General features: G+C 40.7%; 1 protein-coding gene across 1 annotated transcript in view; it reads right to left on the minus strand.

Annotated features, from left to right (window-relative positions):
* Positions 1-4,072: 4,072 nt before the first annotated feature.
* The window catches only part of TRPC6 (transient receptor potential cation channel, subfamily C, member 6), a gene marked incomplete at its 3' end in the record, with an annotated part of 28,626 nt that continues 14,031 nt past the window's right edge, over positions 4,073-18,667 (minus strand). Inside the window, exons 4-8 of the mRNA XM_010142699.1 lie at positions 15,797-16,010; positions 13,759-13,986; positions 10,230-10,494; positions 7,276-7,471; positions 4,073-4,276 (exon numbers count right to left, since the gene is read on the minus strand). Of these exons, the coding sequence (XP_010141001.1) occupies positions 4,073-4,276; positions 7,276-7,471; positions 10,230-10,494; positions 13,759-13,986; positions 15,797-16,010 (1,107 nt within the window). The remainder of the gene's footprint in view (positions 4,277-7,275; positions 7,472-10,229; positions 10,495-13,758; positions 13,987-15,796; positions 16,011-18,667) is intronic.

Consider the following 18,667-nt stretch of genomic DNA (forward strand, 5'->3'; position numbering starts at 1 on the left):
CAGAGCCGGCTCTAGGGACAGAATTTCCCCCCTTCCCATCCTAATCCCTGTCTTTACACTCCCTCTGGTGCTGCTGCAGCTTTTGCACCATGAAGATGCAGGCTCTGCAGGAGGAGGACCCCCAGGCTGGGTCTGAAGCAGTAAACTCAAACATGTGTTAGCATTTCTGTGCACTGCAATGCAACGTCTTCCTTCAGGAAACTTCTAGTGCCCAGGTGGGACTTGCACCAGAGCGACTGTCTCTCCACCTAGGCACAGATTGGCAGCTGAAATGGCCTGGGGACAATAGCTTACAGCAACTTACTCTGGGAGGAAAACTACTCTAATGGGGTAAGCCGTTCCTGAGCTGGCCTCAGTGCCCAGATAAGCTCCCTGCCACATTTGGTTTACTAACTCTTGGGTCTGGTCTTGACAAATCTTATCTTTGCACGGGTTATTGTGTTTACAGCAGCTCCTTGTTCAGCAGTCACAGCAGCACCAACCTACTCAGCACAGGATGAGTCCAAAGTCAAAACCCCAAAAGCCTGGGGATGCCTTTGAGATGTCATAAAACAGCCTCAATAACGAATCATCAACAGTAGGTCAAAATGTGACACAAAAACATTTTAGTTACTTTTTAGAAGTGCGAAGAACAGCAGCAACTGATAGATTCAGCTAAAGTCATCTCCATGGTATGTGATAGTTCAGAAGGTGAGTAAAAATGTAATCATCTGGAGGTGTCAGTCACCCTCCTGGAAGCGATCGATGCGACTGAGCAGCTGTAGGTTTTCCAAAATTTTTTGGTTTTGGGGTTTTTTTTAATTGAGTTTGCAGTTTTATAGCTTCTTTGGCTGGGGAGTAAGCACATTTCATTTAGCACTAGTTATAGCACAACCTGCAGTGAGTGGAAAGCATTAATATTTGAAGACTAAAAATTAATTAAGGGTTAGCAAAAAAAATCTGATCCAACAATGGTTGCATCTTCACAGCTCTGTTTCAGAGGGACTGCTGTAAAAGCAGACACTACTGTTACTCTTCCATCTAGGATGGGTAAATATTACATTCTGCACCCTTCTAGCCATCCGAATTGCTAGGTTTGAATATAATTTTGGAAAGGAATGATGAAAATCCAGCCTCTTTCCTTAGGGTGTAAGAGTGGGATTTTTAAGAGTATCTGCTTTATGAGAACATAAATTTAATTTTAAAAAGTCGTTTAAAATAAGCTTCTAGCTTAGTGATGTGCTTTTCAAAGTTGCAAATTAAGTAAATTAGAAAATAAAATCCTTTGGTTTGTTGTTTCTCAGCGCCACTGAATTTGAAGTTTATATACATCTCCTTAAAGTCATGAGTTATAGTGATGACTTTATCACTCATGGAAGTTGTGAAACCCATTTGCATCAAGCAGCTTGATGAAAAGTTTTGCAAATGTCAGAGTCATTATTAACTTGAGCAAATGCAGTAACACCTCTATTGGGTCTTAAATACATTCGGATTAGATTTCCCAAATAACATCAAGTGAGATCTGTGAAATGCTAGAAAAAATACTGGTAGCACAGATGAGACACCCTAAGTTAATAACAATCTTGACTTTGTAGTATCTCTATGTTTTTATAGACTACTATGACCTTAACCAGAGGCAGAGGCTTGTCAGAACCACAGATTTTCCCCTACAGCTCCTTTTTCTCCTTCCAGGATTGCAAACATTTTCTTTTCTCACCAACTGATAACTGTGATGGGAAAAATGCTTGTCATGTTGACGACAGATAGCTGACAGATGCATGTACATTCTTTACTGGGCGCCAGCCTAATGACTAATGACTCTTGACTACAGACAAGAACTCCTAAGCTTGAACAGACTACTGCCTACCAAAGATCCTTCCACAAAAAAATTTTCCATAAATGACACACTTGTTTCTGCCACCACAACAAACCTGTGATCTCTCTGTGTGTGAATGTTAGTTGCCATACGCTCACCTTTCTACTCACTATGTCTGATCAGTTGTCTTGCAAAGCTCTTCTTCCCTTCGATAGTGCTAGTCTTTACACTTCCAATACCACCTAACACCATGTGCTATGCCCCATGGTCTCCTAAAGCAAATAATTTGATTTATACCAAAACACTGACTGACTACAAACTCTTTAAATAAGCCCATGAGATACAGCAGTGAGTCAACTCAAGTGTTTTTTACTGTGCCTGTGTAAACAGAACAGATAACAGAATACTTTACAGAAAAAGCAAGCTGCATTCTCCGTGGAAGCAGAGACAGGCTGCAAAGGGGGAATTCGGAAACTGCCCAGGAATGAGAGGGTGGCAGTAGGAAAGACAAAGCTCACCTTAGCTGACAGTTGCAAGGGCAGTAAGAAAAGCAACAGCAGTAGGAGGCTGAACAAGGAAAATGTGGGCCTGTTGCTCAGTGGGGCAGGCGATTTAGTGACAGCTGACTCAAGTAATGCTGAGGGACTTGATGACTTCTTTGCCTCAGGCTTCACCATCAGTCTCTCAGGCCTCTGTGCTTAGTGAATAGATTTGAAGAGAAGAACAACTAGCTATGAAAGAGCATCCATTTAGGCGTTACTTGAGAGAACTTGACTCATGCAAGTCCACTGGACCAGTGGCTGCATCTACAGGTGCTGAGAGAGCAGACAGTCCTTGAAAATATGCCATCATCTTTGAAAGATGATGGAGACTGAGATAGGTCCCTAAAGGCCTATGACAAACCCATCTTTAAAAAAGGTAAAAAAAATGATCTGGACAACCACAGGCCTTCAACCTCCCTTCAGTAATTGGCAAGATAATGTGTTGAGTCCTCCTGGCACACATTTCTGGGCAAGTGGAAGAGCAGATGGTGACTGGGAAAAGTAAGTGTAGATTTATGAAAAATAAAACCTGTCTGACTATCTGCACAGCCTTCTGAGATAAAATGACTGGATTTGCAGATGAGGGGAGAGCTGGAGATGTCATCTACCTTGACTTTATCAAGGGTTTTAACTGTTTCTTAGAATATTCTTGTACCCACGTTGGGATATTTCTGTCTGGATAGGTGAACAGCTAGATGGGAAAAATCCTGGATGGATGGTTGGGCTTAGAAGGTAGTACAGGGGTCTTGTCCTGGAACTTGCCCTTTTAAACATTTATCAAAGACCAGGCATCAGAGGAGGTCATTGAGCACCCTCTTGTCAAGTTTGCAGGCAAAGCCAAAATTGGGGGGTGGGGGTGCAGCAGAAAGGCTTGAGGACAGGATGCCATCCAGGTGGACAGGGCTGAAGGGAAACCTGTGAATTTCAGCAAGGACAAACAGGAAGTAAATACTTTTTCAACGACACAAGCTGGGGACTGGCTGTCTGGTGAGTAGCTCTGCATAAAGGACCTGGGGCATTTGGGGGACAGTGAGAAAGATGTTAAAAAACTGCAGCAAGTTTAGCAGAGGGTTACCAAGATGTTTAAGGTTGGAGCATTTGCCCTGTGAAGAGTCGCTATGGAATATGGGCTTGTTCAGCCTGAAGCAAAGGTGGCTTCAGGCGCATCTAACAGCAGCCCCCACTGCACGTGGGGACATCGTTGAGGACATGGAGCTGAGCTCTTCACAGTGCTGCAGGACCGAAGATGAGAGGCAATGGATAAATTCAAACGAGGGGCAGAAGAAGCAACTTTTTCCCCATAAGGGACAGTCAGGTGGTGGCACATGCTGCACAGAGAGGTTGTACACTCTCCATCCTTGGAGGTTTTCAAGACCTGAATGGATGAAGTCCTGAGCAACCTGGCCGGACCTCTACAGCTGATATTGCTGTAAGCAGGAGGTTGGACCAGAGACCTCCTGAAGTCCCTCCCAGCCTGAATTATTCTCTGATTCTGTGACAAGAGGCAGGAACAACTGTAAATTTACAATGCTATTTTTTGTCTTAACTGATTACAGCTGTAGACAAATATTTTATATTAAAAAACAAAGAACTTCAGCCTGTATGTAGTGACTAGCTTCAGTATGAAGTAAGTAGATTGGGAAATTAATGAGAAAAACAGCTCAACCACAAAAATGAAGTTGAAATTGGTTTTATCTTTTAAAATCAGCAGTCGGTACACACATTATAAAATTACCTTGTTCATCTCTGCATCCTCCTGAAAGCTTTTATTTTGGCACAGAAATGGTTTAGAAATACACTTTTTGATTCTGAGTAGGAGATAAAGCAAAGATTTGGGGCTTGGCACTAAGTTGAAGGGTACTGGAAGAGTTCTCCCTTCTTCAAAGTAAGAAAACCAAAGTTTAGCCCTTGCAAATTTCCATTCCACATCAGCATCATCCTGTAAAACAGAAACACAGCTGTTAATATGTGGTTAATACCACCTCGACTATTGAAGACGCTGTAGCTAAACTTTATATGTGTTTTGAATGTAATTGGCTGAAGTGAATCTAAAACAGATTAAGAACTTGTTTATAACCTGTGAAAACCAAATTACAATGAATGGAACTGTTCTTGTTAATCAATTTAAAGTAATGCAATTACAGAAGAACAAAGAGGATTGGATTTAAATACTGGTTACTCCAGCGTGAGGGCTAATAGTCTGCAGTGCAGGATCACAAAGACAGACCTCGGTGTAAACACATAATGAAAGCTCTGACTTAAAAGCACACAATACCAGGTCCAAGTTTACAGCTTCATGGCAACACTCAAATTCATCCACCAGGTCTTGACTGAGTAGCCGCTTGCTTGGAACATTATCATGCTCAGTAAATAAAATGGAAATATCTTATTAATATAACAAAAATGTAAATCTCTCCGTGAGACTGCCAGCTCTGAGTTCTTATCTTACTGATCACTTCTGTAGCAATTAGTCTATTACCTTTTTTTGTGAAGAAGACATAGGATCGGAATTTTAAATTAAAATTTTATTCTATTACTTTAAACATTAAGTTAAATAAGATCAGGTGATTCTTACCTAACTCCCTCCACTTGCTGGCATATGAGATTAAATGAGGTACGTTATCATCAGCATGGTTTATGTGTATCATAGAATCACAGAATCACAGAATGCTTTGGGTTGGAAGGGATCTTTAAAGGTCATCTAGTCCAACCGTTCTTGCAGTGAGCAGGGACATCTTCAACTAGCTCAGGTTGCCCAGAGCCCCATCCAACCCAGCCCCGAATGTTTCCAGGGACGGGGCATCTACCACCTATCTGGGCAACGTGTGTCAGTGTTTCACCACCCGCATTGTAAAAAATTTCTTCCCTAGATCTAGTCTAAATCTCCCCTCCTTTAATTTGAAACCATTATTCCTTGTCCCGTCATAATAGGCCTTGCTAAAAAGACTTTCTCCATCCTTCTTATAAGCTCCCCTTAAGTACTGGAAGGACATAGTAAGGTCTTCCCAGAGCCTTCTCTTTCCACACTGGACAACCTCAACTCTCTCAGCCTGTTCTCATAGCACGGGTGCTCCATCTCTTCGATCATTTTTGTGGCCCTCCTCTGGAGCCTCTCCAACAGGTTCATTTGCTGAGGACTCCAGAGCTGGGTGCAGTACTGCTGGTGAGGTCTCATCAGAGAGGATTAAAGTGGCAGGATCATCTCTCTCAATCTGCTGGCCGCAATTCTTACAATACAGCCAAGGATATGGTTGGCTTTGTGGTCTGGGAGCACATATTGCCAGCTCACATCCAGCCTTTCATCCACCACTACCCCAAGTCCTACTCCGCAGGGCTGCTCTCAATCACATCATCCCCCAGCCGGTATTGGTACCAAGGACTGCCCCAACCACGGTGCAGGACCTTTTACTGGGCCTTGTTGAACCTCGTGAGGTTCACACAGGCCCACTTCTCCAGCTTGTCCAGGTCCCGCTGGTTGGCATCACGTTCCTCAGTCGTGCACCACTCAGCTTGGTGTCATCTGCAGACTTGCTGAGGGTGCACCCCATCCCACTGTCTGTGTCATTGATGAAGATATTAGACAGCACTGGTCCCAGTACGGACCCCTGAAGGACACCACCTGTCACCAATCTCCATTTGGACCACTACAATGAGACCATCCAACAATCCCTTATGTAACAAATAGTCCACCCATATCTCTCCAATTTAGAGAGAAGCATGTTGTAGGGGACCATGTCAAAGGCTTTACAGAAGTCCAGATAGAACCCCTGGTGAAGCCATGCTAGCTCTTTCCAATCACCTTCCTGTCCCCCATGTGCCTGAGCATCCTTAGGAGGATATGTTCCATGATCTTGTGAGGCACAGAGGGGAGGCTGACAGGTCAGTAGTTCCCAAGGTCCTCCTTTCTACCTTTTTTAAAAAAGGGAGGAATGTTGCTGTTTTTACACTCACCAGGCACTTCACCTGACTGCCAGGACTCTTCAAATATCATGTCTATTTTGGCTATTATTTATGATACCCAAAACTCTCACTTTATTCCTCCCTATAAAAGAGGGGTTACTGCAGAAAGAACTGACATCATGTTCAGGAACATGATTCAATATCACTGTAGGTGTTTCCAGAAGCTGTTCATACCTAGTCACCACATTTTTTTATAATAGCCTGGGTTTTATTTCTCTGAATAGTAGTTTGTTCTGTGGCCTCCTGAGTCTGAAGAATCTGAACCTCCCTAGAGAATATTCGTTGCTCTTGATAAAGCTGGACAATGCTACAGCCCCGAACCAGAGTTCAGAACCTGGGACCAGAGCTGTGTCAAACCTGAGTCTGCTGCTCTTTGGCCAGTGTCTCACCTAGAAAGGGCTGGCATGGCCTAGCTCCTAGAGATCTGCTTCCATTTTTCTAAACAATGACAACGTCTTAGCCCTTTGTTTTCCATGACACGCAAAAGTTCATGGTGATTTTCAGTAGCTCTGCTGAGTACTTTGTCAAGTAAAGTTTTTCACTGCAGAGGACTAGAGCAACTAGTTTATTTGAATAAAAGAAGAAAAGAGCAAGTCATTGATTTGCTTGCAAGGTCAAAGCATAGGAATGAGAACATCCTTGCAGCAAGAGGGACACTACTCAAATAATAAATGAGGCAAATGAGAGATTCACAAAGTAACATGCTGTGGCTCATCCTCATCAGGAACATAACGCAGTTCAACAGCAGTTGCTTAGTCCAGTCTAGTTCTTACTACTGAAAGCACATGCAGCTGGGTAATTTCCAGGTATTTTATAATAAAAATGTACAGAGAAATTAGCATTTTCTCCTAATATATTCCAAAAGCCTATGTGTCATTTTTCTTAAATAAGATGTCAACAAGAAAATTTTAAAGGAGGTTTAGACAATTATTTGTAGCATTAAGTGCGGTGATATTTCATCATAAATGGAATTCTTACCTCGATTTCCTGGAATGAACTGTTGATCATTGCGATAAGCATGTTCAGTAAGACAATGACCATGGTAACATTATAGACTCCATAAAGGACATAACCAATATTTTCAATAAATTTGTGTTTATAATTGATGACAACTGATTTAACTTCTGAGAGTCCAAATATAGCCCAGAACAATGTCTTGAAACTTTCTTCAACACTAAAAGGAGAAATTGAACACATGCATATGTTACTAAAGTATGTTCTAATAGTATAAATTGCCAGTTACCATCATGATAAAGTGCCCAAATTTTTCCAATATCATAATGTAGAACCATTGTGATATGCAGAACAAGCAGACCATCTAATTTCAGAGGTACAGGCTGTTTCTCAATATAAGGTTCCTGATATTTAGGACTGACAATAGAACCGTATGAACCAGAATTCTATATGCATCATCGTAAGAATATTACAATGATTCACTTGTTGATCTACATGCCACACGCTTGCCGGTAACGTGAATGTAAATAACAAAAATACTTAACCTGCTTCATTAATTCACTTAGCATGAATTATTTCACCATTTATATGACTAACACTGCGAAACTGTAAAGACAGGATGCCTGACTGCAAATCAGCATTTTTCAAAAAATGAGTCTCACAGATCATAATCATCCAGCTGGGCTTTCGCTATTCCACAAACCAGGTTAAGGTAATGGTGTGGGGATACCATTTGGGGTTTTTTTTCAGGTTAGTTTATGTTGGTTAAATATTTCCTCTTAATCAGTTTCTGTATATTTATATGTACATAAACACAAGTCCAAATCTCTGAGGTATCTTCTCCTATCCATCCCCACCTGTTTGAAGACATACTTTATCTTGCTTTGATGAAGAGATCTCAGTCCCTACGTCCAAAAATGCAGTAGCATTGCAAAGCACATTTTGGATTTTATTGCATTGAGAAAAAAAAATTACAAGAAACTTGCAATTTTTAGTTGTGAATTTACTTCTCTGCTTATAATATTTTATCAGTGTTCAATCTGTGAGTTGTAGTTTTAGCTACTTTATCTACTGTGTGAACTAACAGTACTAAAAAGGCAGGAATAACTCTTTTCCTCTTGGCCAAGCCCGCTTCCTGGTTGAGTACACTTCCTAACAGCCATAGCTTGAATATCATGACAGCCAGAAATTAAGTGGGCGAGGGCTGCAGAGCATGGAAAAGAATTAATTTCCACTCAAGTGATTTATCTTAAAATCATAGCTAGAAATGACAAATGTATACCAAGTAACTCCTGGCAGAGTAAATTCAGAATTTCTATTCTTACAGTGAGAGAAGAAAAAACGAACAGCAAAGGAAATGAAGAAAAAAGCGAAAGGAATGTATTTTCTTCTCTTGAGATGGAATAGGTTATTGCACTAGAAGCTATGGAGAGCCAGAGCTTAAAAGAGGGATTCAATTTTTTTTTTTTATTTCAGACTACTAAGAATTTACAGTTGTCTGAATTAAATTATGAATATTTTGTAACATGTATCACATGGTAGTGATGAGCCTGCTTCGACTACACATGACAGCGGCACTGATGGAGGAACCAGCCTTGCTCCCACGTGCTGCAGGGAGCTGCTCCGCTCTGAAGTGCCGGTGCTGGCTGCCCTCACAGGCAGAGTGCTGTCCTGCAGGCCCAGGATCTGACCCAGCCTCTGTCCCAAAATCCCTGAACAGCCCCGGGAACACGGACCGCTGTTACGGAGGGCACTGCCAAGCCATGCTGTGCAAGGGGTCTGAGGTACTTCTGGTGTTTTATAAGCCTCCCCAGCCCAATGCAGCCCAGGAGGCTGTTCACCTGCCTTGCCACAAGAGCACACTGCTGGCTCATGGTCAGCTAGGTGTCCATCAGCACCCTCAAGTCTCTTTTTGCCAAGCTGCTTTCCAGCTGGTCAGCACCAGCCTGTCCTGGTGCCTGGGTTTATTCCTACTCAGGGGCAGGATGTGGCATTTCCCTGTGTTGAACTTCACAAGGTTCCTGCCAGCCCATTTCTCCAGCCTGTCAAGATCCTTCTGAGTGGCATCACAACTAGCTGGCCTATCATTCACAGCCATACAGGCCTCCTGACACCTTTTCTTAATCTTCTGCCCATTGATATGGACCAATCTTGAACACTGACAAGGCAATTCTTCAAAATCAGTCAGCTTCCCTGGACTGCTCTTCGCTTCGGGGTGTTGACTCATGAGATTCTTCTCTGAACACCCCAAAGTCTGCTCTCCTGAAGCCTGAGGTTGTGGTCCTGCTGTTTGCCTTGTTCTCTCTTCTCAGAAACCTTAACTCCACCATCTCATGGTCAGCCAAGGCAGCTCCCAACCCTCAAATACCAAACCAGTCCTTTCTTGTTTGTAAAAGTCAGGTGTCACAAAGCTCCTCTCCACATCAGCCCCTTGATGACCTGGGTCAGGAAGTTACTATCAAAGCTTTCCAGAAACCTCCTGGATTGCTTGTCGCCTGCTGTACTGTCCCTCCAGCAGATACCAGGGTGGTTAAAAATCCCCACGAGGACCAGGACCCGCAAGCGTGAGGATTCTTCCAGCTGTCTGAAAAAGGCCACATCTACTTCACTGTCCTGATCAGGCATTCCATAGCAGACATCCACTACAGTACCACCTCTGCTGGTCTGCTCTCTAATCCTGACCTATAAGCTCTGGCTGCCTCATCATCTACCCCTAGGTAGAGGTACAGGGCAATATCTCACCTTCCCAGCCTGTCTCTCCTCATTTATCATAGTATTCTCATAGCTCATCCTCTGATTTCAAATACATCCTTTAAGGACCAGAAGAAGAGAGAAAAATCCTACTTTAGCCAAGACAAAGAAATTCTTAAGAGATGCAAACCCTATAAAACAATTAGCAAACTTAACACATACAATGCAAGCAACGACTGCCCATAAAAACAGCCCCCAATTGTTACAGTTTAATCATTTGTACTTACGTTGTGAACGCTTCATTTTGTTTTGCCCCCAGATAGTAGGAATAGAGATTAAACATGCCTATCATGAAAGCCACAAACACCATGATAAATATCACCATGAACTTGAAGATGTCTTTCACAGTTCTGCCAAGCGATATCTGCAGTGGTCCGAAGCTCTCGTTAGCCGGTAAGATGTAGGCTATTCTGGAGAAACTTAATACCACCGCAATTGCATACAGGCCTTCGGATATGATCTGAGGATCGGACGGATCCCAGTTTATTCTGGCTAGAAACAGAAGATGAGAATTCTTGTCAGTATTTCAAGATATCTGAACAGATCTATGGGAGGACTTTTTGGAACAGCAGCTGGAGGTGAGGGAAGAAACCTTGGACAACTCAAAGAGCACTTGTCACATTTAACCAATTGAATTGAGCCAGGTGGCACGGAAACCATTTCACAGCTCGACTGACTGTATCGATTAGATCTGCATTGACTATAAAGGTGGGCTATAAGATCACTGAGGTAACTTTTGAGGAGTTGAATCCCAGCCTATTAAAGAATTTAAGTAAAATCCAGCTTACAGTGTCAGGTGATGAAAATCAAATAAATTAAATAAATTAGTGATTTGTTTGATCTACATAAAAAGAACAATGAGGGGATCTGGAATCATTAAATGCTATCCACAATTCCAAACCTGTTTCTCTACTTTTTCTATTTACTCCATCTTTTCACTCATAGTGAAGTGGTAATAGTCCTTTCCTCGCACACACCAAACACCCATTTCCATCACCTCTTCTATCCTCATTTCTATCAATCTCTTCTCTTGAAGCTAATCCACTTGTGTGAATTACTTGAACGTCCTTTTGATCAGCGAGTGAATGTGACACTGCTGTTCGGTAGGAAACACATTCAGCTGCGGAGGAGAACAGTCAGGTTCAAACCTGTACTTCAAGAAATATTTACAGAAAAGTGAGAGAAGAAGAAATCCAAAGCAATACTCTTCAATAATACTTCCTTGCTGGAGATTAAAGCATTCTCTGATGATGTGAGAGTGAGAGAGTTCAAGTCAATTCACTATTGTGCTTCAGGCAAAGAGAAGAGATTAATCTGGAATGGGTTATTACCTACGTCCCAAGAGTGTTGTTATCCGTGTTTACTCTACTGTAAAGCCAGAAAATTAAACATATATATATATAATTTATACAGCAATGAAGGCAATCACTGACATTTAGAAAAACACTAAATTGAGCTGTTAACTAATATGAACCATTTAATAAAATGTCAGTTATTTATACAGCTTTATACTACATCCATATGTAGTGATGTTGAGCATTATTCAGGCCATCCTGTCATACACTGAAAAATTGTATTCTTCAAGGAACTTTCTGCCACGCCAGTATCCATGTGCCGTGACAAAGTAATGAATGACTCTGGTTTTAGGCATAATGAGGCTCAGTTAGCACATACTCATTGACTTGTCAGCTGTCCTGTGTTTCTTGCAGGTATGTGCATATTCTTTTGTTTATTGAGCTTCTCACTGTAAAGCCTCCTACACGCTAAAATTCAAGTAAGAAAATGTCTGTATGGCAAAAGACTGCACATTTTCACCTAAGCAGACATACCTATGTTAGCTTTACCTCGCATTTCACGGATGACTAAAATCAAAGATGGTAGATGTTTCAGCATGGGCTAGTAGCCAAACAACTTGCAGGTTTCCAGATGAGCTGCATCATCACAAATGAGTTGAGGCTGGAAGGGACCTCTGGAAGTCATCTGGTGCAATACCCCTGTTCAAGCAGGGCCACCTAGAGCTGGTTGTGCAGGACCCTGTCTGGACGGCTTTTAAATATCTCCAAGGATGGAGACTCCACAACCTCGTGGGCAACTAGTGCTGGTGCTTTGTCACCCTCACAGTAAAAAAAAGAGTGCTTCCTGATGTTCAGAGGGAAACTCCTGTGCTTCAGTTTGTGCCCTCTGCCTCTGGTCCTGTCACGGGGCATTGCTAAAGAGAGCCTGGCTCCATCCTCTCTGTGCCCTCCCTTCAGGTACTTGTACACATTAATGAAATCACCTGAGCCTTCCCTCCTCCAGGCTGCATGGTCCCAGCTCTCTCAGCCTTTCCTTACAGAAGAGATGCTCCAGTCCATTAATAAATTTTGTGGCCCTTCATAGGCCCTTCTCTCCAATACGTCAATGTCTCTCCTATTGGGGAGCCCAGAACTGGACATGGCAGTCCAGACTTGGCCTCACCAGGGCTGAGCAGAGGGGAAGGATCACCTCCCTTGACCTGCTGGCAATGCTTTTCTTAGCGCAGCCCAAGATCCCATTGGCCTTCTTTGTCACAAGAGCCCATTGCTGGCTCATGTTCCACCTGGTGTCCACCAAGTTATGTTTTCTAGCTTATGATGAAACTTGTGGCATTAAATATTTGCTATTAAATTATCCGTGTTAGCACTACCATACACAGATGTTCTCCAAGCAAACTTCAGGGTACATGCAGACAGTAAAAAACGGTTCAACTCCGCTTAAGTGCGTACCAAAGTCACAAATGACTGATGTCAGTGGAAAGAAACTGCCTTGCTGGATGATATAGTACTATACAGGATAAATAAGTTACAAAACTTGTGCTTCTCACAGCCAGAAACTGTGAACATAAACAACAGTCCCTGTCTGCAAATTCTTCAGGTGGGTGTTACTGAAAACTGAATTAATATTTAACTGGCTGCTTTTATGACTTCTGTGAAATTTGCAAATTTCCAGTAAAAATTGTAAGACTACAATTTAATGGGCTTCAGAATACATATATTAATTACTCTGCTTTTTCTACACCCTGGATAATGAAGAAATGCAGCCTTATCAGAAATAGTATTTGAGGCACGGAATAGAGATACAAAACTGACATAATTCAGTACTTAGAGGAAAATATTTAATAAAGAGAAGAAAGATGTAGTGATGTTGCGAGTGAACACAAGTAAACAGAGTTTAATTTTTTCTTATTTGGGCAAAATAGCTTCTAGTCACTTCTCACATATGCCAAACAAGTTTATTAACATTTTTATCTCTTACTGGTACCGAGAATGGATTGAGAAATATTAAGATAATATAACACAAGCAAAGAATATATAAAAGATATGCTGGTTATGTTGGCAAAGCAGCTTTAAGAAGCTCCTACATCTCGTTGCTTAGCTCCTCCCCTGCATTACAGTACATGATGTTCGCAGTTGTGCCATCACAAGTCTTTGCAGGACAGCACTGTGGAACAGAACGGATGAAATGAACTGGATTAAAATAATCTTGAAAAGGGCGAGTGACAGAGGGGTTACTTCAATCAGGGATCATTTCAGTGTCTGACATCTAGAACAGTTCCCAGAGAGATGTATGAGCATAGCCAAGAGAACTGTGATCAAATAATTAGTAGGGATGAGAAACAGAAAGGATAAGAACTTCTCAAGCAGTACATTGTGGAACTAAAGTACTAGAGATTTATTAATAGAAAATAAATTTACCTTGGCCCAAGAAGTAAAACTTAATCATGTGCAGTTAACTCACCCAGGGTGTAGTATTTTATGTTGGGCTCCAGTGTCGGACTTGTCAGATCTTTCATATTTGCATCAACGAAGTTCTGGGCTCTGGATGCATGCCAAAACGCCATAAACCTTGCTATGAACGATGCTGCAAAAATTGCTAACATACCAAAATCAAGCATATTCCATAACTCAAAAAGGTATTCCTTTGGACCTTGAGACCAAATTTCTTTACATTCAGACCATATCATGCCTGTATGAGACAGAACAGAGAAAACAGTGTGTTCTTTTATCTTCACATTTGTTTTACTTGGTATTTTATTATGTACAGGGCATGCTCTTGCTAGCAGTCAAACTCAAAGCAATTTTGGTCAGTGGGAGTTTGAACACAAAGTAAAATCCTTGAACCTGCCAATTCATATAAATTCCAGGACTTCTTTCTCATGTGAGTAATAATAACAATATTTCACACTGCTTTTTCCTGTGCAGCTAGAACAGCTTTCAGCGAGAAGAATGGGATGTGAGTATTACCATCTGTTACAGACACAGGAAGAGATGGGAAGAGCAGAAAAGCTCTGGCATGAGCAGTGGTAGAACAGCAGATGTCACGTTTCCTCATTTGCAGAGTACCCTGGGTCCAGTCTCTTTTGCCGAGAATGACAAATGAGCATGAAAATAAGAATCAGATCTAATGCTTCTTCAATAGATCAGATGTTTTTGTTTGATTCCTAATTATTCTCCCTTAATAATAAAACACAGGAGTACTGTATTAATTTACGGCATCCTTTTTATTGAGCAAATCCTTTTCCTTTTCAAGATAAAATTTATTTTATCGTGAACTAAATTTCTAGGATTCTGAAGAGAGTTAATAAAAAACTGAATTGGAATAATGTCACTTTTTTTTTTTACTTGTCTGAAGGAACTTTTCATCATTTTCAGATAAGGATAACCACAATATTAATTACAGTAATAAAATTCAATTCTACACCTGTACCCACTGAATCAATTTTTCATAAACTATCTTTCGTATGACACAGGAATAAAAATAGATTAAATCAGCAAACCAGAACTTCAAATTGGGAAATTATTATTTACTCCTTTATTATCAGCTGAAAACACTGATATTTATAGAATATTTGGAAATCTAAGTGCTACATTATTCCTATAATATGCGATATGTTAATTTATCAACAGATCTATGATGAAATAAATAAAGACTGTCAGTGTATTTTAAAGCTATAAGAATCAGTGAGTGTACAAATGGCTCCAATTTCAATCAGCCTAAAAGCAAAATGTTTTAAATTCATAAGCTCTTGAATGGAAACAGATTTCACTTAGCTTGAATTTAACTCTCCCATATTCCTGACTTCACTAACAACCAGAACTCAGATCTTTAAAATATCTGGGCCTCTAAACCCCATGGGAATAAATGGTATTAGGCTTGTAAATAAGAATCAGACAGCTAAAACATTCTTGCAGGTCTGTGCTGAACTCCTGATGCTGAATGGTATTGCATTATTGAATTGAAAGTGTCAGCTCAGAGAACTATTCATAGTATTCATTTCATCCCGTGTTGGGATGAAAAACCCACCACTGAACGTGGTGACGGGGGAGGTGTGTGTGTGGGGTGTGTCTAAATTCTTCACTTTTGTCAATAATACATTCAGCTATGCACTATTAATTTTGCAGACTTCTTTTCAAAGAGAATCTTAGCAGAAAGCGACAATTGGACACAAAATAACTTGGCCCATCACATGGAAATTTTTCCCCTTGGGATTCAACTCAGCCTGACTAAAAAAACACACAAAGAATGGTTTCCTTTGATATTCATAAAACCGAATTAATTCATATTCAGATTTCACCTAAGTCCTTAACCTGTCAGTTTGTGATTAACTAGGCACATGTAAATCCTGCTGACATCCAAAAAGGAAGATGAGGCCAATGCGGGAATGCAGCCACCTTTCGTTGCGATTTTACACGTAACAATAACTGCAATGAATTAAACTAGGACCAGCTTCACTGAAATCACTGCAAGACAAATCTAACCGAAAATTAATCTTTACCTATTACCCAAGAAATGATGAGCATCTCCATCCATGAGAAACAGGATGTTTTCATCCTAAATAGCTGTTTTACATTGCCTGTGGTTTCATTAGGTCGCAGTTTGGTGCCATCAAATCTGTCAGCTGCATTCATGACAAGCAGACCAAGAAAAATGGTGAAAGAGGCGGCATGGGCTACAAACTTCATAAATGGTCCACGCATTATCCTCCCCAGCTGCAACAGAGGTTATGAAACACAAGAATATAGCATTGCCCTCTTCTGAAATAAAATTGTATAAAAAGAACAGTAACACAGAGAAACATATATGTCAATAACAGTCAGGAACAGATATTTGGAAAAAGTTGTATACTGTGATGCCATGCTGACAGCCACCTTTAAAAGTTTCTACTCATTTGCTGTTTTCAGAGGGATAATCTATCATTTTCACCATATATGTACTTTTGACTCAGTGTTTTGAAAAAATTCTGTAATTATTTGGGGGCATCTACATCCAATATAGGTAATCAAGAGAAAAAATTATTATACTTATTGAATTCCTTACATGCTAGTCATCTTTATGAGGCATCAAAGAAAATGAGATTTTTGACACTTACAAGAACCATTAGATTATCATCAAATTATAGCATCAAACAATGTTTATAGTTCTGTAGTGTTTAAATTTCCTTCCTGACTCCTTTAATGGAAACGTCCTCAACTTTGTCACGACTGAGAACAAATTTAAAGTGGCTTAGTGCAACACTTAACAACCCTAGAAGTTCCACACAAACTCACACAAGGCTGAACTTTTAGCAATTAGTGATTTTTGAGAGTGCCTGTATTAATAGTAAAAGTCTTAGCTTGTTTCACTTAGTTGGCAGCTGCAGAAAAATACTTTTTTTGTTTTAGATGAAGACAGTAACTATATCTGACAAAAATTCCTAGGAAATAATTGAAAGTAACTGTCATGGTTCGCAGCTGAAACAGAATAACCCGTGCTCTGGAAAAGGGAGGAGAAAGCAGAAAGGTAAGTTGCTGGTATTCATATTTTTGCTATGCTGTTTCAATACAAAAGTCAGAATTTTGCTGTTCTTAGCTTTTACAGAAACACAGAGTTAGAGCATGCGATGGTAAGGTCTCAATTACAGATAACATTCAGAAAACTAGACAAACGTAAAAAGAAGATACTGTCAAAGGAACACTGTCAAGGTTAGCAGGCACAAAACTTCATCTTCTTTCTCCTCTATATTACTTTGCAAACCCACATCAATCATTATGTTTCGCATTCAATACAATCAATTTATCTTTTATTAAATAAAATATTCCATCAGCCTCATGAGATGAACTTCAACAATGAATTATTTTGTGTGAACTACACAGAGAACAGGTAATCGTCATGAGGAAAGATTTTATTTCAAGCTAGGAAGGAACAGTCATAAACAACATGCAATAAAGCAGAGCTGGAAAATTATAAAGTACCTTGACAGTGTCCTTTTATATGTATTATTCTTGTGTTCACAAACGAAGATGGGTTAGGAGACAGATGCCAGAAAGAGACATAGTGAGAAAAGAAGAAAAAACACTGAAAGAGGTAATGTTAATACATCCCTTCCTTAAAATATATAAAATATAAAAGACTGAGCTCCTAGTGCTCCCCCTGCCACCCCTTCGAAAGAGTCAGAAATGTATTTTTCACATCTATGCATTAAAATCTCCCTGGAAGCATGACTGACTATGGCTGAACTGGTTACTCAAATGCTGGAAGTTATTACGACACTGCCATCTAACACCGGTCCAATCAAGGCTTGAAATGACACTTCTAAAATTCCAAATCTCTTTATGATGAATATATAGGTCAGAAATTACAAATCGGGGAGAAAGGAGCCACATGTAAAGACAAGGCCATAACCTTGCAAGTTTGGGGTTTTCCATAGGTTAGAGTCCCTCCTTAACACATTTCCACTGCGCAGTGGAATAATAAATTCCCTCCCATTGCACAGACCAAAACAAAACCACTAGCATTACAGAAAGAGATTCAGAGCATTCAGAAGATCATGTCAATGGAAGTGGTTTTGTTTTGACTTTTCTCCTGGCTTCTGATCCTCTGTGCTATGGTCTTTGGTTTGCTCTAGAGTTCTGGAGAGTGTTTTACAATAGTAAAACTAACAAAAGAGCTCAGTTCGGGTTTAGGACAAGATACACAATATTAATACTGTGAATACTTGAACACATATTTGACTGAATACAGGGTCACCTGAAATCGCTGGGGACTGGAGTCAGTGATTCACCTTATTCCCCTCCACACACACACCCCTTGTGTCTCTGCAGAATCGGTATTGTAATGTTATGGAGTATACGGCATTGATAAAGAAATTGTAAAACAGAACTCCACGTAGTACATCTATCACAAGATAGAAAACGCCTTATATCAAAAAAGAGGTCATACATATATGTTATTGGGAAGAACAATTTCCTAACTCCTCATATACTGGACATAAAATTCAATTTCTTTTTCTCTACCACAGTGCAAAAGAGGAATGTGTGTAACTCCTAGAACATGCTTCTAGAAAGCAGGCGGGGACTTAACCAAGTTACTCCTTCAGAACTGCCAGCTCCAGGTGGCTGGGAACAGCGACAGAATACTCAAGTTTCAATTTCAGATCCCTCATCACAGAATCACAGAATCATCTGGTTAGAAGAGATCTTTAAGATCACTGAGTCCAACCATTCACCCTGCACTGCCAGGGTCCCTAAACCATGTCCCTCAGCACCACATCCACACGGCTGTTAAACACCTCCAGGGATGGACTCCACCACCTCTCTGGGCAACCTGTTCCAATGCTTGACCACCCTCTCTGTAAAGACATTTTTCCTAACATCCAACCTAAACCTCC

Source organism: Buceros rhinoceros, unplaced genomic scaffold, assembly GCF_000710305.1.
Source record: "Buceros rhinoceros silvestris isolate BGI_N320 unplaced genomic scaffold, ASM71030v1 scaffold5419, whole genome shotgun sequence".
NCBI lineage: Eukaryota > Metazoa > Chordata > Aves > Bucerotiformes > Bucerotidae > Buceros > Buceros rhinoceros.